This window comes from Trypanosoma grayi (assembly GCF_000691245.1).
Source record: "Trypanosoma grayi strain ANR4 Tgr_94_V1, whole genome shotgun sequence".
NCBI classification, from domain to species: Eukaryota; Euglenozoa; class Kinetoplastea; order Trypanosomatida; family Trypanosomatidae; genus Trypanosoma; species Trypanosoma grayi.
The window spans coordinates 1-17,766 of NW_008825713.1; the positions used below are offsets into that span (position 1 = coordinate 1).

The 17,766-nt window shown below is 55.1% G+C and overlaps 9 protein-coding genes across 9 annotated transcripts; all 9 read left to right on the top strand.

Moving 5' to 3' along the window:
* Positions 1 to 826: 826 nt before the first annotated feature.
* On the top strand, positions 827 to 2,380 carry DQ04_00941000 (hypothetical protein; the record flags this gene model as incomplete). Its single annotated transcript, XM_009309943.1, has 1 exon — positions 827 to 2,380. The coding sequence occupies one exon, from the start codon at positions 827 to 829 to the stop codon at positions 2,378 to 2,380; it is 1,554 nt and encodes a 517-aa protein (XP_009308218.1).
* A 226-nt stretch (positions 2,381 to 2,606) lies between these two features.
* Positions 2,607 to 5,867, top strand: DQ04_00941010 (hypothetical protein; the record flags this gene model as incomplete). The annotated part of the gene is made up of 1 exon (XM_009309944.1): positions 2,607 to 5,867. One exon carries the CDS (start codon positions 2,607 to 2,609, stop codon positions 5,865 to 5,867), a length of 3,261 nt encoding a protein of 1,086 aa, XP_009308219.1.
* Positions 5,868 to 5,914: 47 nt separating this feature from the next.
* On the top strand, positions 5,915 to 6,319 carry DQ04_00941020 (hypothetical protein; the record flags this gene model as incomplete). Its single annotated transcript, XM_009309945.1, has 1 exon — positions 5,915 to 6,319. The coding sequence occupies one exon, from the start codon at positions 5,915 to 5,917 to the stop codon at positions 6,317 to 6,319; it is 405 nt and encodes a 134-aa protein (XP_009308220.1).
* Positions 6,320 to 6,988: 669 nt separating this feature from the next.
* DQ04_00941030 (hypothetical protein) lies at positions 6,989 to 7,477 on the top strand (the record flags this gene model as incomplete). The annotated part of the gene is made up of 1 exon (XM_009309946.1): positions 6,989 to 7,477. One exon carries the CDS (start codon positions 6,989 to 6,991, stop codon positions 7,475 to 7,477), a length of 489 nt encoding a protein of 162 aa, XP_009308221.1.
* A 263-nt stretch (positions 7,478 to 7,740) lies between these two features.
* On the top strand, positions 7,741 to 10,797 carry DQ04_00941040 (hypothetical protein; the record flags this gene model as incomplete). Its single annotated transcript, XM_009309947.1, has 1 exon — positions 7,741 to 10,797. One exon carries the CDS (start codon positions 7,741 to 7,743, stop codon positions 10,795 to 10,797), a length of 3,057 nt encoding a protein of 1,018 aa, XP_009308222.1.
* Positions 10,798 to 11,208: 411 nt separating this feature from the next.
* Positions 11,209 to 11,586, top strand: DQ04_00941050 (hypothetical protein; the record flags this gene model as incomplete). Its single annotated transcript, XM_009309948.1, has 1 exon — positions 11,209 to 11,586. One exon carries the CDS (start codon positions 11,209 to 11,211, stop codon positions 11,584 to 11,586), a length of 378 nt encoding a protein of 125 aa, XP_009308223.1.
* A 1,155-nt stretch (positions 11,587 to 12,741) lies between these two features.
* DQ04_00941060 (hypothetical protein) lies at positions 12,742 to 14,265 on the top strand (the record flags this gene model as incomplete). Its single annotated transcript, XM_009309949.1, has 1 exon — positions 12,742 to 14,265. The coding sequence occupies one exon, from the start codon at positions 12,742 to 12,744 to the stop codon at positions 14,263 to 14,265; it is 1,524 nt and encodes a 507-aa protein (XP_009308224.1).
* A 434-nt stretch (positions 14,266 to 14,699) lies between these two features.
* Positions 14,700 to 15,701, top strand: DQ04_00941070 (putative poly(A) polymerase; the record flags this gene model as incomplete). Its single annotated transcript, XM_009309950.1, has 1 exon — positions 14,700 to 15,701. One exon carries the CDS (start codon positions 14,700 to 14,702, stop codon positions 15,699 to 15,701), a length of 1,002 nt encoding a protein of 333 aa, XP_009308225.1.
* A 565-nt stretch (positions 15,702 to 16,266) lies between these two features.
* Positions 16,267 to 17,406, top strand: DQ04_00941080 (mitochondrial edited mRNA stability factor 1; the record flags this gene model as incomplete). Its single annotated transcript, XM_009309951.1, has 1 exon — positions 16,267 to 17,406. One exon carries the CDS (start codon positions 16,267 to 16,269, stop codon positions 17,404 to 17,406), a length of 1,140 nt encoding a protein of 379 aa, XP_009308226.1.
* Positions 17,407 to 17,766: the final 360 nt, after the last annotated feature.

Sequence of the window (17,766 nt, forward strand, 5' to 3'; positions counted from 1 at the left end):
TATATAATGTGTGTGTATCTGTGTGTTCGTATATGTGCATATAATTCATTTTGAGGGGATCGTTCTTATGTCTTCACTTTTGGGGGACATCACATGTGCAATCAGTAATTGGGGCTGCGACGTTGTTGAGTGATGCATCGAGGATAAGGAGGCCCGGTAATGTTTGAAAAGTGTGTTGTGGGAAAGGGGAGCTGAAAGAGGGGAACACTTGTGCGAGATGCTCTTTTGTTATTGTTTATTCTTGCGTTGCTGTGGCATTCTTGATCTCTTGCAGTGCTGACAAAAAGGTGCCACCGGATCGTTGACTTTTCCTTGCTTATGTCTTTTGCGTATGAGTGCGGCGCTGCTGTGTTCTTGCGGGCTCTGCTGAGGAATGTTAAGCAGTTATCAGAGACACCGTTGCGTATTAGGTGTTTCATCAAGTGATGTTCTTATATTGTTTTTTTTTATTGGTCTCTGTCTCTTTCCCTCCGTGTCGTGAATGAGCTCGCTATACCATACTGTTTGCTTTGATATACAGGACCGCGATGGGCTCGATGAGTATCATCTGTGTGCAAAGATGCCTCATCTTTTTTTTTTATTGTTGTTGTTTGCGCGTCTGTATGTGTTGTTGGTATTGTTGCTTATGCCCGCATCCTTGCAAGGATCCCCTCGGCGAGACATGCCTCTCCCCTTCTTTATTGTTGTTTTTCTCTCGTTTATGTTTTTTTTTTTTNTTTTTTTTTTGGGGGGGGGGAGGGGGAATTTCGATTCGTCCCATTCCGGGAAGCGAAGGGTGTGCGCGTGTGTTGTGGCCCTCGGCGCCTTGAGGAGCGACACGCAACGAATGGTGCAGGAGGTCCCGCAGTGCTTGGTCCAGCTCCTCGCGGATTACACGTCTCAGGCCGTGGACGCCTCACGGGATGTCTCGGATGAGTTTGAGGAGGAGGTGAGCGACTTGGCGAATCGGGCGAAGCGCATTCGTTCCATCCTGCAGCTCATTCGAGACTGTGCCAATGAGCGCCGTTCACACCTGCCTCCAGAAGGAGTAGCAGCAACAATGACAACAACAACAACAGGAATGAAAACTACATGGACGCCCGCAATGATTGCCCTCCAGGGGTTGGGGCAGATGGCAGCGGAGCTCACTGGAGTGCCTGCAGTTGGCCCAATGGTGACCAACGCGGGGTCGCCACACTACGGGCTATTACCGTGTGGCAAACCCACCTCACTCGCAGAGGCATCACTTGCGTTGTTTAGCCACAATACTAAGGTTGTTTTTAGGCGCTCAGAGAAACACGGGCGCGATAGTGATGCTGTTGGGAGTGGTACTAGTCGCACCGAGTTCCACAGAGGTGCTTTCTCACGGCTTGCAGCCGACCAGCGGAAAAGGAGACTTGCGTTGTACACCGCTCGCTCGGCTCTGTTTCCCAGAGAAGTTTTCTCACCTCCGTCGGTGATGAGGGGTGGCGAGGGGTCTCTTACTCCTTTTGTGCCACCAGCTGTGCGAGAATTCGCTGAACTCAACATGGAGGCTGAGTGTGAGATGCTGGCAGCTTTCTGTAGAGTGGACACAAAGGCGCAATTGTTGAGAGAGTTGCCTACCCTACGTGCAACAGTGGAGGATCTTTGGAACTCCTTGCGTGCCGAAGGTGTGGCGCTCGAGACCCAAGGTGACCGACAGGAGCCACAACAAGAGCGAATGCTGATGCCTCCATGGTTTGAGTTCCCTTACACAGAAGAGGGTGTCGTGCAAGTAGTTGTACGGCGGTCACTTGTTGTGGACATCACCTGGGATGCTGCGCGGGGAAGCCACTGGCGCGTGTTGTCGTTGCGTTGGATTCTGTGTGCTCAAACACTGCCGGAGCTTCTGCTACGTGGCAGCCTGGCGACAGGTGCAGGGAGCGGGAACAGTAGCCGTGGTGAGGCCGCTTTTGGTGGGGCTGGAAATGCCCTTCGTGTTTTGCCGGCACACCAGGAGGCCAGTCTGCGCTATCTGTCCAGCTGCTTTGAATTAGGCCTCGAGAAGGGGTGCATGGGGGCCCTTCGTCTTGTTAATGCAGTGGCTATGGAAGTGGTCGAGACGCAATGCAAGATTCTGCGGGAAACATTTTTCATTGGCCCCCTTGAGGCGTCATTTGTGGTGGACGTGCGGCCGGGGACACATGTCGCCCTCACGCTGCTGTCCCCGTCCGTTGCCGGGGCGGCACCCAGCGGCCCTCTCCACATGAAGTACAAACTGTCGATGGGCACGATTGTGATGGAGAAACGGAGAGGCACAGACACTCAAACAATGCTGCAGTCGGATCTCTACGTTGATGCACTGAGTGGCCGTGACGGGCTACTCTCCGCTGCTGTTGTGGATGTGGAACGTCATCTGTGGCAGTTTGTCTCGGCCTAGCCAGTGCCCAAACGTCACAATTCATAACCCGGCGGTGATAATTTTTGCGCACGTGTATGCAGTGCTTGCTGCTGCGGCAACCCCTATTCTTGTTTTGTTTGTGATTAGAGGTTTTTTTTTAATTTACTTTTTTTTTTCTCTCCCACTTGCTCATAACACTCCATGGCATCCTCTCAAAAGGTGAAGGAGGGGGGACGAGGAGTGCGGGCGCTGGCTTGCGGCTCAAATGAGCCAAAACAACAGTGAGGTCTGCGCCTCCGGTGGCGCGGCGAGAGGCACCATTGCGCTGTCGCTTGTGCTCTGCAGCCGGGTGGTGTACGACGCGGCGCGTGGGCCCATACCATCACCGTCTTGTTCTCCGCTGCCGCCGCCAACGGCGAGCGGTGACGGCGTGGTGAGGCGGCTTTCACTTAACGACCCAGGTGACGCTGCATCCAACAGCAGTAGTTGTGCGGCGCTGCTGCAGTTTGTTCGACAGGATTTGAAGACGGCAATTGGGATGCGCCACACCACAACTGTTACTGTTACACCCACCGCAGACTCCCTGGCCCCGGTGCGGCTCTCTATTGAGATTGTAGTCTGGAACCTCAGCCAGGGCGGGGAACTGACTTCGGAGGAAACTGTTTCTAGGCTTGCTCCCTATATTGGTCAGCCTTCAGCCTTTTCTTCTACCCGTGCCTTCATTGGGAGTAACATGCGTCCCAGTCGCATACTTACTATCAATGCCGCGAAGTCAACACTGAATGGGGTCCCTCTAGTAGCCCTGAAGAAGCATCCCCAACATCCATCAGAGGCAAGTATTGCCGAGCCCATTGAAATACAGCCGCTTTCCCCATTGTCCCTGTACCGGTACAAACAGCTACAGGAAAGGATGGGTAATGACACCCGTACTTCAGGTCGGGCGCGCCAGTTGCGCGCCGTGACAATGACGCCATATAATCAGGAACAACACGAGAGTTTTCATCTGCAGCAGAAGCATAGCACTTTGTCTTCATATTCTAAGGAGCAGACCAACAGCACCAGGAGTCTCTCTTCGCGCCAGCAGCCGTTGATGTCTCCGCTCCCTTCCTCGGATGCCTCTTTGGCTGAGACGGTAGGGTGTCGTACCACGCTCTCGACGTTGGGCACAGGACAGACAGGTGACTGTGCTCTGACAGTGCCAAGCAATAATGGGTGTACTCGTCCTCTTCCGTCGTCATCACCGTCACCACCGCAACAGCTACAACAACACAAACAGCAACAGAGGCCCATGATGCGACGAGCACAAGTGCATGTTGTGTCGAGTTTGCCGGACCCACTTGGACTTGCACTGTTCCAGCCGATACTTCTCTCGTCAAAGGCTTTATTGGCTATAAAAGATGATATCGTTGATCGGGCACTCGTTGACTGCTGTAAACCAAGCGATGTGCACGTGGAAGTGATGGTGTCGTGCGATGCGGGTGCGCCAAGTGAAGTCTCTTCTTCTTCCTCCCCACCAACGCCAGCTCATCCATTGCATGCTGGTGCCTTGCATATTGTGGTAGAAGTACCAGTACGCCTGGAGCTCGCGGCCATGTACGCAGTAGCGGACCATCTCCTCGCACCTGATGCATTGGCAGCATGGCTGAATGCTGTCAGGAACTTGGTCGGTGAAACGTACACTCCCCGCGTTGTAGATCGTGTGAACACATATGTTAACGATATACCTCTTAGCTTTTTTGAGGATTTTCTTTCAAGGCGATGGGGCCCCACCGCCGGGGTGTTCCTCACGCCTGGGAATGGCGATAACACTCTGGGTAATGACCGTGCCTCGTCAAAGCGGACGCCCTCGTCCTCCCCGCTCAAGACAGTGACGGCGCTCCAGCGGAGTATGCCGGAGGAGGACGAAGTGCCATCCATGCTCACCGCTGAGATCGAGGAGAATGATGGGTATCTCCAGGAAATGCCCAGCACCGCTGTCCGAAGCATGCGTGTGCAGGAGGAGATTGAGCAGCGGCGTAGTCACTCTCAAACGGTTGTCGCAGAGAATGAGTTGCTGGAATATGGGCAGCTGCCGCCCCTTTCCTCCCCAATGTTCGTAGGGCCGAATGCAGACCCTGCGGATCTTACTTGCAGTCACTTTGAATCGCTGAGCTCCCTTACAGAGGTGAGTGAGTCTGAGAGTGCGCAAACCATCGTTAATGGTGGTGCTTGGGGCCAACTGTGGGGGAGTGTTGGTGGTGGCGGCGGCGACGGTGGGGCGCCGTTCACTAGTAGTGACAATGAACCAAAATTGTTCAGTTCCTCGCGGACCGCGTTGCCAGCGGATCTCACAACCATGAGGCCAACAGAAGCTCAAATTCCCTCCAATGCCCCCAATCGAGATGATAACGGCAATGCCTATGACAGCAGGAGCAGCAACCCAGACAACAAAAATCCCAACAGGAGAATGGATTTTTGTGCTCGGTCGGTGCTGGCGAATGTGAGTGGTGACGCCAATACTCAAACGGCAGCTGCGACGACGCGAGAGCGAAAACACACAGGAGAGCCGGCTACTGCTACTCTCAGTTCAGGTGATACGGGTGTGGGTGTAGTCCGAATGAAGCCAATCACCACAAAAGGGGGTGGTGAGCATGGCACGGCCTCCGAGGTGCCGTCCGTGCCTATGACTGACACAGTGAAGAGTCCTAGTATATCGCGAAGTAGCAGAGTGAATGACAAGACGGGAAATGACGAGATGCATGTGCGCCAAAGACAGACGTATGAAGAGGCTTCAGACGATGCAACCGCAACCTCATCGGATGGCGAGGTGATTTTTCATGCACTCATCACATTCAACCTCACTCAACACGACCGGAAGTTAATGACGCAGCTGAAGCGGCGCGCCAAGGAAGTCCAAGAGATGTATCGACATGATTGGCAAGATGCGCTGCGTGACGCGGTTTTGGAACATGCGTCGAAGGTTCAGAGCAGCGAGCCTCCATTCCGTCATTCACTCCAAAGTGAGAGGACAATTGTTTCACCGTTCGCGGGAGACACGAGGGTTGTGGAAGGCCAGGATCGATGGAGGGTTCGGGTTACAAATGACGGTGCGAAGGACAACATCAACGGCAGTAGCTGCATGTTGGAAGATGCACTGAGGCTAGAAGCGGAACGGGATGGAACCCGCAGACCGCTGTGCATCACCCTGCTCTGCGTCATTCACATGACGTTCATGCGGCCACCGTCAATTGCCTCGTACGCTTCCCTTTCTGCAGCGCTTGGAAACTATGAAGAGTCGGAGGGATCAGTGGTGCTGGGGATGATGCTAGATTACCTCACTTCGCCCACCAACTTCAAGAGGATACGGCGCTTCTGTGCCGACCACGTATTTAACGGGAGAAGTAACCGCAGTATAAACATAAACAGCCCCTTGCTGTCGAGTCGATCCACCGAGAGGAATAGCGGCGCGTGTGATTTGCTGCAGGTAGACTTCAGTCGCTCCTTCATCAATGGTGTGACCCTGTCTTCGTTGCTGGATGAACGATGAGTAATACATCCCAAGTTGACATTTTTTTTTTGTTTTTGGTTGATGTGATGATTGTTTCAGTTGCTGTTGTGCACCGCTTTGGCCCAACATTGTTGCCAAGTAGAGGACAACGCAGCGACCAGGGTGCATATTTTGCTATTTATTTTTCATGTTTTGTTTTGGCTCCTTCTACGCTCTGGGAAGGAGAAGCCTTGTTGCATGCCTTGGACACGCAAGGGCGATGGAAAGAAACAACTCAGTGCGATGCGTGTAAAGACATAAATCCAGCCGGTGAACAGCGCACACTCGCCGTTTTCCCGCTCAGCAGTGGTTTTCTCTATTCGTGTGGGCGTCGGTTGCAGTCCGTGTCCCCGCTCCTGGTAAGTTTCGGGCAGGTTTGCACGTATGCGTCTCTCCTTTCATACGCGTCTGTGACTGGAGGGCTTGAGGTGGACATGATATCACTCCTCTAGCCGCATCCTCTGCTCTTGGCGGCAACGCGATGCGTCGGCGAATGTCATTCTTCCACGTGCTATTCTGTGAGCTTTCTGTGGCTCCTCTGAGGCAGTGGCCGAGACGCATTCGCTCTGCGGCCTAACGGTGCAAGAGTTTGGCCGTCCAGGGCAAGGCGATAAAGTTTCGTACTTTGTGAATCTTTTTAGTTGTATTTGAATCACTGCTTGATTTTTACTGCGTGTGGGGTTAACAGGGCCTGGTGCCAGCATTGTATTGCCTTGGGTGGTGACTCTCCTTGTGCAAGTGCCGGCGCATCGGGCCGCGCATATACGAGTTTACATCCAACAGGCGGCAATGCTCTTTGTTTTCTCTTATCGATGCGGGCGAAGGGTGGTGGCTGTGCCTGTCTTTCTGGTGTCTGATTTGCGTCATGTAATTTACTGCTCACCCATTGCCGGCGGTGGATCGGGTTGTGGCGCGTCATCTTTCCTGGTGGTGCTTCCTGTTTCTGTGAACAACAGCTGTCCTCTGCAAAGGTAGTGCAAAGATCCATTTGGCAGAACATAGCGACATCCGCGCTTCACCTCGGTGTGTAGGTAACAGGACATAGCTCTTCTGTAAACACACAATCACTCAAGGAGAGAGCGAGAGAAAGAGAAAGAAGGAAAGAAAACGATATTGGGAGGATGTCTTCTACGGGTGCCAATAACATGCTGAGGCTGGTGACGGACTCCGCGCGCCAAGATATGCGGACCTTATTCCACTGGGACCCAATGAGCAACAGAGTGCACTGCGCCATGCGTGACGCTTTTTATCTCGTCATTGACACTCCAAAGTTCTTCATGTACACTCACAGCTCATACGGGGCAATGCGGCGGTACATTCGTCAGGCCCGCATCAATAAAGGCAAGGTGAATCCAGAAGACTTTCGGGAAGTGGACACCAACGTTCTTCGGGAGTCTCTCATTCGCTACGCCCAGTGGAAGGGACCGTTGCAGAAGATTGATTTCCGCTGGTTCTACTGGATGTATGCTCTGATGATTGGCTACGTGCTGTGGCAGGGCCTTGCGCTGCAGAAGATGCTGGATGAGAAGGTGGAGCGCTCAGGAATGACATTGGAGGAACGTCGGGGCATGTTTGGTGACGATTACGAGGAGGACGTGCGACCCCGGTAGACGTACAGTGGGCATGTCGCTGTTGTTGTGCCGTTGCCGTTATTATTGTTTGTATTGGCGTTTAGTTGTCTCCACTTGATGGTGACTGACAGATTGGGGGTTCTCCAATGAACTGTCTGAATGGGCATTGGCAAAAGTGAGGACATCTCTTGATGTACATGATGCTGATGATACCTTCCTCTAACCTTTCTTTGCTTGTCTCTCCCCCTCCCCCCCCAAAGTGCTCTAAACGCAAAGTGTAGAGGCGCCGTTTCTCTGCGCCAATGAGTGCCGCCCCGCCGCTGGCAGCTAAGACGGACAAGTATGAGCAGGTCCTATCCAAATACGACTGGCGCTCGCCCTTCCCGCCGCGCGGCTACCAGTACGGGGCCGGGCGCGGCGCCAAGGCGTTTTCCACGTCTGCGGAGCTGAGCGCTGCCACAGGGGCGGGCGCTGCGNCTCTGCTGCCACCGTCGTCGGAGCGCAGCGATCTGCTTGACGCGCTGGACCGCCTCGAGGAGGGCCGTCACAAGCGCCACAGGGATGACGTGAAGGGGAGTCGTACGTCTGCTGTAGTTGTGGGTGTGGGTCGTGCTGCTGTGCATGGCGGTAAGAAGGCGAAGGTGGAACTCTCCATGGAAGACCTTGCTACTATTGGTAGTGGTGTGGCTGCACAGTCACTCGTAAAACGCAAAGCACGCACCGAGGATATGGATGTGGTCGACGATTACGTCTTCGCGGACGAGACAGCTGTTGTGACGGCAAGCGACTTGTTACGTAGTCGCGACCTCACCAACAACCAAACGCTAGAAAACATTCTTGGTATGGGCTCTCCCACAGAGCAAACGACATGGATCACTCATTCTCGCGCCTTCCGTGAGATGGGCATGACGAAGAAGGCACAGCAGACACTAGTGGAGGGGTGCCGGCTGACAGGGAACAAAGGACCACTCATTTGGAAGGAGCGGCTTGAGCACATGCAGGACCCTGCGGCGCAGCGGCATCTGTTGGAGGAGGCGGTGCAGGTCTGCCACTGGTGTGAGGAGCTCTGGTTGCTCTTGTTGCAGCATGAGCCGCCCCACGAGCAGCTGCACTGGCTGCAAAAAGCCGTAATGGCATGCCCAGCCAGTGAGAGCCTCTGGCTGCGTGTTCTTGCGCACGTTCCCACGCCCCGTGATCAGAAGAAAATTATCCGCAAGGCGCTCGAGGTCACACCGCAGCTCCCATCACTTTGGGCAATGCTGGCGCGACTAGAGAACTACGAAACAGGGAAAGCCATCTTCAACGCGGCTGCTGCAGAGCACGTTTCTCTGCAGATTGTCATTGAGGCTGCCAAATACGAAGAGTTCCATCTAAAGACACAGCCGGCGTCGAATATGCAAGGAAAGGAGGGAGGGGATGTGGAGTCGCTGCGGCTGCTGGTCAACGAGAAGATTCAGTCTTTTGTGTACCAAGCCGCTCAACGCTTCCTAGAGGTGGATTCAGAGAAATCGCGGCGGGAGTGGCTTGAGGCAGCGCACACTGCCGCTTCTGAACGGTACGTAATGACATCTGCATACATGTACCTGCACTTCGTGTCCGATAGAAAGGCAGTAGCGCTCTCTGTGCCCACCACATGGATGGAGGATCTGATGGCCTTGGTGCCGGACGCAGTACAAACACACGATGTACTGTGTGCGATATGGTCGGCGATGCTTATCCTCCTCCACACTAATGGGCGTCTCCCGCACGGCGGCAGTGACAGCAATGTGATGGATAAAGAGATGGAGGTCATGACATGTGCTCTGCAGTTGGCTCCGTCACCTTCGATTAACGCCGCGCTTTTGGCGTTGGCAAATCACACGCCTGTGGTGAATGTGTCGGTGAACAGAAGAAGGACAGTGGAAAAAGAGGAGGAGGAGGAGGAACTTGATCGACCGGCAGCGACGGATGCAGCCTTGCCGGTGGTGGACGGCTCGACAACCTCGGCCACCGCTGCGTCTCAGAGCCTGCCGCTGCCTCTGACATGTGTGCTTGTTCGCACTCTGCTTTACACGCCGCTGCTCAGCACGGTGGAGGTGACACTCCGCATTGCCAAGGAGCTATACGAGCGCGGCTTCTACGAGGGTGCGTCCCGTGCGCTGAAGCTTGGTCTTGTGCGGCACCCAACGAGCACGGCCCTCTTTGCTGCAGCTGCAAAGGCATTGATGGCAGTGGGCTGTGAAAGTGAGGCGGAGCAGGTTCTGATACAGGGGACAGAACTTGTGCCTGCGGACACGGACACAGCGTGGGTAAAGCTTGCTTTGCATCGCCGTAGCAAGCAGGAGGACATTGTGCCACTGCTTGAGAAGGCTCTGGCTGTGTTTCCAAAGTCAGAGCGGCTGTGGCTAATGCGGATGGAGGCGGAGGGGGCGAGGATAAGACGCGCACTAGACGATGTTTCAATGCGAGGCGTCAGTACGGCACCACTCGTCAGCGAGCTGCGTCACGTCTGCAGAAGGGCGCTCAGTGCGGCACACTGTCGGTTTTCGCCCACAGCGTGGTGCTACGCAGCTGTGCAATTGGAATCCAATCTTCTTACTGACGCCAGTGCTGCAAGGGCCTTGCTTTTGGAGGGTGATGTTGTGTGCGGGCAGTTGCAGCACACTAAGAGGGCAGAGGTTCAAGCGGCTTTTGGTCTTGCGCGGTGCCATGTTGAGCTAACACATGCGGGGCGTGGGACTGCACTTGAAGTTGTGAGGGAAACACTGCAGCTTCTGCCAAAGAAGGATGGCTGCTTCACAGTGCCAGTAGGGGAGCTGGTGGCACTTTCCATTGATTTGGAGGCCCCTGCTACGCGTGGGCGAGCAGCAGCGCAGGCTGTGCAGCATTGGCGCGTGCGCGATCCCCTTGTGCTTGCAGCCGTTGCGAAGGTGTACCACGCTGCTGGCAAGCACGACAAGGCACTGGAGCAGGCCCTAAAGGCTGTAAAGATGAGTAAAGGCCGCTGTGGTGATGTTGTCGCGTTGTGGCTGAAGCTGGCCTCTTTGCCTGCCAACAGTTCTGTGGTGGCGGAGAAGATTGGCATTGCTGACAACGTGGAGCTGACCAGCCCAGGTGAACCTATTGCAGTAAGTGTATTGCTGCCGTGGCTGTGCGAGCAGCTTGCTGCAGAGGATGACAAGGCTGCTCTAGACAGCAACAAGAAGAAGAAGAATAATAATATCAACAGCAGCAGTAACAGAGTTGCACTGAAACCAAACAGTGGGCCACTGTGGGTATTTGAGTCCAAGGCGAAGGATCCGAGTAATGTGACGCTGCTCGGGTACAGGGACTCTGTCGAGGTGATGTTGCAGCGTGTGATGGACCGCATAGAACTCTGAGACGCAGCTGCCATGTCGCAGTGCATGGGCCGTATTCACAAAGACCACGTATCTTTATCCTGGTCTTTTGTATGCATGAAAAATGCTGTCTTGCCCACCTGTACTCTTCTTTTATCCTCTCCTTCCTCTCCTTCCTCTCCTTCCTTGATCTTTTCCTTTATTGCTACTGTTGTTCTGTCTGTTTCTCTTCTCCCCGTCTCTCTCTCTCTCTCGCTCTGCGTGTAAATTTTGCCATGTGAAAAGACTGGATCAGTCTCCTCCGATAAGCATAGTCCTGTGGGCGCGCGACTGCTAATAAGTTGCGCCGCGTTACTGTTATCGGCGGGGCTTATCGCGCAACTCTAAACAATCTTCGCTGTAGCAGCCGCATTAGCATCGGCAGCAAGAGTGCTTGCTGTAAAGGTAGTGACCATGATGAGTGAAGTACATGATGAATCTACGGACTCCGCCGAAGAGTGGGAGGCGCCTGTGAACGCCGTGCCGGACGACAACCCGTTGCCTAAGACACAGCCGTTGATAGGCCAGCTCGGCGGCGTAGAGCGTGAGTTGGCGGGGGAGCTGGTGCACGTTGTGTTTATGCTCCCCGGTGGCGCGACAGTGAAGCGCGACCACTACATGGGGCAGACGATCGCCTGTCTTAAAGCGCAGCTGGAGGACCTCAACGGCCTACCGTACGAGAAGACAACGCTCTATTTGGGTGACCGCCCGCTGCTCGACCCACTCTCGCTCAACGATCTACCGTTCAAGGAGGGGGAGGAGAATCACGTCTCGGTGCGTTTTGTCGAGTAGAAAAGGATCGCGATTTGTGTATATATGTCTCTCTCTGTGTGTGTGTGTGTGTGTGTGTGTGTGATATGGGAGACAAGAAGTGTGCGTCCCTTACGGTACACAATATTCTCTTTTTTTTTCGTTTTTGCTCGTGCCTCTCTCTGTTCTTCTCTCGCTCTGTCTCTTGTGTGTAGCTGCGGGGCTTGGGCGCGGGCTCATGAAGGCCTCTTCCCGGCAGCCGTACAGAAGAAGACGAAGAGGTACATTACGGACAGGGAGGGGAAAGGTAGACGTTGGTAACCAAGGTCACCACCACCACCAGCACCAGCACCACAGCTGCGGAAGCGGCAGATGTGAAAACATGGGTAACTTAAAGATGGACATTGTGGTGGTGGTGATCAACGGATGGCTCCTGGCGGCCTATGGCTCAAAATGAGCTTGTGGCTGTACTGAGTCCTCTTGGTGTAAATTACTGTTGACGTATGCGTGGCTGTGTGTGGCTCTTCCTAACGTCTTCCTTGACTTGTCGTTTTTTGTTTTATTTCTTCTCAAGGTCGTAGTGTCACTTGCGACCGAGTCGAAGGATTTTAGCTGTTTTTTTCTTTCCATCCTTCAAGCGTAGCCGCAAGCAACACATTGCCCCTGCTGCTAAATGTTGAGCATCAAACTCTCTGGGTTTGCAGCCGGCATGACCACGACGTTCGTGCTGTACCACCAGTTCGTTCATGTGAGGTTGATTGACATTCACACGGCGCAGACCAGGCGGCTGGTAGCAATCGAGGAGGACCTCCTGCAGGTTTCGCATGAGGTGACACAGCTGCTGAGCAGAGGAAGTGAAGCACCCACGTAACAGGGCGTTTTCTTCCATTTCTCAACGCAACTCCTTCTCTTTGTTGCTGTGGATTTTTCGCCGCCCTCCCCCCTCCCTTTTTTTTTTCTGCTGCTGCTGCTGCTGCGGCTGACAGTATTGCCCTGCCACAACAATAAGAAATAATACCCAACGCGATTTATACTTCTCTCAGCTCCCCGACCCNCTTTTTTTTTTGGTTTGCGTGTCTCTGTGAAAGACTGCAGTGCAGCCAAGAAGACGACGAGTAGGGACATCAACGTCTGAAGTTTTGTGTGGTTGTGTTTGTTTGTATTGTGGGCGTTTGTTGATTACCCCGGCAGTGCAACATGACGAGCATAACGGCTGCGGCGCTTCTTCACAACACGGCGACGCGTGTGACGTTGGGGAATACGCCACTGCATGCCGTACCGGTGACGGTGGCGCAGCAACTGAAGCCCCTTCTGGAATCAAGCACCTCCCTCACCGCCTTTACAGTCCACATGCAGTTCACTCCACCAGAGTCCCTGCGGCTGCTGCTTCTTGGCGCTTCGCGTTGCTGCAGTCTCCAGTATGTTCGATTAGTGGGAGGTGTCAGTGTGCTCCAGTCGAAGATGATGATGTCAGCTTTTACACACTTCACTTTCGTCCGAAAGTCTTCGAGGGCCGCGACCGCTGCGCGCCCTGCCAGGAGCCCGGCAAAGCGATGCCCCCACACACCCCGTGCAAAGCGCCCGCCAGCTGTGGCACCAGCAGCGAGGGGCGCCACAGAGAAGCCAGGCGACGACTGCCTGGCCACTGGTTGCAACAGGCCGCAGTCCCCAGAAGCGGTAATCGCGAAGGGTGCCAGATCACCACCACCGTGCTTTTCATGGTTGAACGGGGTGCACATGGTACTGGACCTGCACCATGTCGATGATGTTGTGGCGGGTATCTTGCTGAGAGGACTGGAGCGATCAGAACGCATTGTTGGACTCGATCTCCACATTGCCCCCTCCTCGAAGGCTGCCACGCGCATTGCTGGACGTATGTTGTCGCGTGCAAACACCATTGTTGCTCGTAATGCCAGACGTGTAAATTATCTTCTTTGTCAGAACATACCGCGCCGTGCCGCGCCCTGCAGGGGTGCTGGAAAATCAGAAAAAGTGCAGCCACCGCCCTCTCCACCGCTTCCAGCAGATGCTGCCCCTGCTGATTATGATTACGCTGCTTCGGGGGAAACAATGACGGCGCTACGAGAACCGTCCGCGTCCGACATGTGCGACCTCCCGTCACGCCGTTACTCCCCGCCACGTCTCTTGTCAGGTGCGCCGCCAACACCGCCGTCACCGCCACCACGGCGACCCGTGCTGAGCGTGCGACATCGTCTCTTCAACGCTGACGCCGACATGAGGTGGGCGACGAAGCACGATGAGGACGACGCTCACAGCAATGACTGCTTCGTCTGCGGCGGCTGTGCGACATTGGGCAAGACACCGCGAACACCCGAGCGGCCACGCGCACTCAATGTGCAGGAAGAATCTATGGACAAAATCCCGGAGCAGCGACGCTGCGGTTCCTCTGTGCAGCCGACCCCGCGCGACGTGCTCGAGACGAAGCAGCCGAGCCCATCCCTGTCGCATGTCACTCCGTGCACTCCATCGCAGCGGCCACCGTCGCCGCGCGGGCAGTTCGTGCAGCACTGCCGCTATCTACGTGGCTGCGTACGGGACATCAACACCGTCGTAGTGCGCTACCAGGTGGTGTGCCGCGAGTCGGTGCAGCGGATGGTGGCGGAGATGCGGCTGCTGGAGGAGCAGCTGACTGACAAAGTCACCACCAAGCTGACAGATATGATGATGTCCTTGTCGGAGCTGGAGAGGATTGAGGGATAAAGCTGCTCAAGTGCTTATCGGGAAATTGAGCTGCGTATTGATGTGTACACTTGTCTCTGTTTCTCTCTGTATGAGAGTGTGATTGTTGTTTTATTTTCTATGCCCTTTCTTAAAGCGGCTGCACAGATTCTCTCGTGAATACAGAGTTTTTTATTTTATTATTTCCGTTTCTAGTTTGTGTGTGTGCGTTTTGTTTCTTTCATGGGTACGTGGTGCTATTGGTATCAATGGGTGTGCTTTTTGTTGTTGCGGTTGCTGTCAGTGCTGCTGAGCGTGTGCGTGTGTGTGTGTGTGTGTGTGTGTGGGTGTGCATTGAAGTGCAGACCGAGTGGTGTTGACGCTGCATGGTGTCTCTTGTTGCATTGCTTGCCTTTTACTCTCTCTGCATATGTGTGTGTCTATTTGGAAAGGAACAGCGAAGAGCGGAGCAGCAAATGCCGCCGGCTGCTGCTGTCGTTGGACGGAGCCTCATGGATGCGTTCCAGCACCTTGCCGCCCAGGACCTGCACACCCACCGTGTGGAGGCGGCGTATCGCGTTGTGCTGGAGTGCGTGGCAGCCGTTGACCCCGCCATGCGGCTGTACATGTTCGGCTCCACCGCGGTGTACGGCGTGCATGAACAGGGCAGCGATGTGGACTTCGTTGCGCTTCGCAAGAGTGATGTGGAGGACGGGAAGGGTGAGGACGCCGCGACACAAGTGGCGAAGGGGCTGCAGGCGGAGTTCCTTGGTAAACTGGCGAAGGTGGTGCGGCAGAAGCACGTCTCGTGGAATGTCGAGGAGGTGAAGCGCACGCGCGTTCCGGTAATTCGCGTGAAGGGCGGCAGCAGCATTGACTTTGACATCACCGCCAACCGGCGCAATGGCGTGCGCAACAGTGCGCTGCTGCGTGCCTACTTTGAGCAGGACCCGTCATGCCGCTGGCTGAGCATGGGGGTAAAGCGATGGAGCAAGCGCGCGGGGCTGAACGCATCTGTTATGGGCGGCAGCATCACGTCCTACGGCTTCAACCTGATGGTGGTGTACTACCTGCTGCAGCGCGGCACGCTGCGCTTCATCCCACCGACCGCGATTGACGTGGCACAGGTATCGCCGGTGCCGCCGTACCTGCCGTTGGAGCCGCCGCGGAATGACGGCTTGGAGCTGGGCGAGCAGGTCGTGGATTTTCTGCAGTTCTACATGCACGAGTTCGACGCGGTGAGCCACGTGATCTCGCTGAGCCGGCCCGGTGTCACGACGAAGGAGCAGCTGAATTGGACGAAGAACGCGGAGGATCTTGCCCGCATGAACGGTGAAAAAATTCACTACCAGTGGTGCATTGAGGACCCGTATGAACTCAATTTGAACGTTGGCCGAAACGTGACGCCGCTGAAGCGTGACTTTCTTCGCAAGCACTTGGAGCGGGCGCGTGAAACAGCCTTGCTCACTATGGCGTAGTTGGCAACCGGATTTTTTTTTGCCATTCACTCTTACTCACATTTATATTTCTCTTCCACTGAGCATTCGTAGCGCAGTGCCCTTCACTTGCATGGGTCATATATAGATGCGCCTGCCCATGGTGTGCCAGCTCCTTTGATTTTGTTTGTTTCATCTTTGTTTTTTTCTTCTTCCTCTTCTTCCTTCGTGGTGTTGGCTCCTGTCTCTCTGTGCGTCTCTCTGTGTGTGGGCGGCTGCGTCAATTTGTTGACCTTCGTACACGCAACGCCACTAAAAGGGGCGAGTGAGGGGGAGCGTGTGTCTCTGTGTGAAGTGCGAGGCCCCGCCGTTCACGGGATTCGTCCGCGGAGGGAGGACTCACGGAGGGATCCGGATCCACACGTACAGACATTCACAGATTCAGAACACCAAAGGCGACGCAAAGAAGCAACAAAAGGTGCGAGAAACAACCAAGAACAGAAAAGAAATAAGGCAGTCGACACAGGGAGAGGAGAGGGGATACTTTGACGGCGAGAAATTGAGAGAGAGAGAGAGAGGAAGCCCTGCCAGCAAGGAAAAAAAAAACATGCGCAGAAGGTGGTCATGCCTGCCGCTTGCTCCGGCGTGGGGCCTCGTGGCGCGTCGCCGCAAGACAGGCGATGACCGCCCCAGCGACAGCAGCGCGTTCATCAGCGACGACGACGCCCTGCGTGGGGAGCTTGCATCGGTGCTGGAGACAGAGGACCACGCGGCCCCGCTGGATGCACTGCAGACTCCACCACTAGGGCCCGCGATGATGGGCAGTGCCGCCACCTCTACGACTATTCAGTTGGAGAGGCTCGCCCGTCCACCCGCTCGCTTTGATCTCCTGACAAACTCGTTTGTGTACAAGTGGCAGACAAAAGCGGCCCTCGCTCGCAAAGTGTCGGGGCCGATGCGGGAGTGGGCAGCAGAGCTCAAGTACCGCACAGGTGTCCACATTGAGCTGGAGCCTACTTACCCCGAGCGGCTTTCAGAGGAAATCAGCGGCGAAGGTGATGACGGAGGAGGTCCATACGATTCAGCAGACGACGTGGACATTACGGTGTACCTCTTTGGGTCAGAACGTGGCATCTTCAACTGCCACAAGCTGATGGAGGCGGCGATTCAGCAGGACCCTGTGTACGTGCGGTTGGGTGTCTTTAGGCGAGTGAAAGGCTCGAATGAGGTAGAGTGGCTGATGCTGCGTCGCATCAACCGAGAACTTCGCCCACCCGACATTCCCCCTATTTCGCTTAAGCTACCAGGGAAGTGGACTCTGCTCTACGAGCGCTACAAGGAAGCGGCTGTTCGAACGCTGTGGGAGGAGACTGGAATCACTGTTGATCCCACCAACGTGTTCCCGACAGCCCAGCTATACCAAACAAGCCCGCAGTATTACTGGCGCGTTCCTGTGCGTTATTTTGTTGCGGAGGTGCCGCACGATATACGCGTGGAAGGGCCGCAGGTGGTGCCAACACAGTACATGCGCAACTGGGACGCGCGCCTCCTTCGCCAGTCTCCGGATCCTATCGACCGCGCGTGGGCACAGCTCGCGGACCCCACGACAGGCTGCGCGTGGATGAAGGCCCCCATGATTGATGAGCTGCAGAAACCGCTGCGGGGAGAGAACTACATGGCGGTGCGATACACGCCACCACCGTACTCTGACCTCCAGGAGGTGGTGCGGCTTGGTGGGGCCGGCTAGGAGCCGGGTGGTAAGAATGCGGTGGCCACGCCACCATTATAGCGTTGAGGGCTGCTGAGACGAGTAGTCTGTGAGCATCCGGCTGGGTGCTGGATGCGCATCACCGAGGAAGAATGACATGTCCACGCACATACGCGTGAGGGAGAAGGAGAGAAGGGTGGCTGGCTCTACGGGCCCAGAGGATCCCGGATGACAAATAATCATCCGCGTAAGTGAAAAAGAGGAGGGAGGATGAAGAAGGAATAAGAGGAGAGGAAAGTGGATCAGGGCCTCCGAGCCCAAATTCTGCTTTGTGCTGCACAGTTTCCTTTGGTAATGTTTTTTTTTTCACGCCGTTTCTTTGCCGTTATTTTTCTTTTG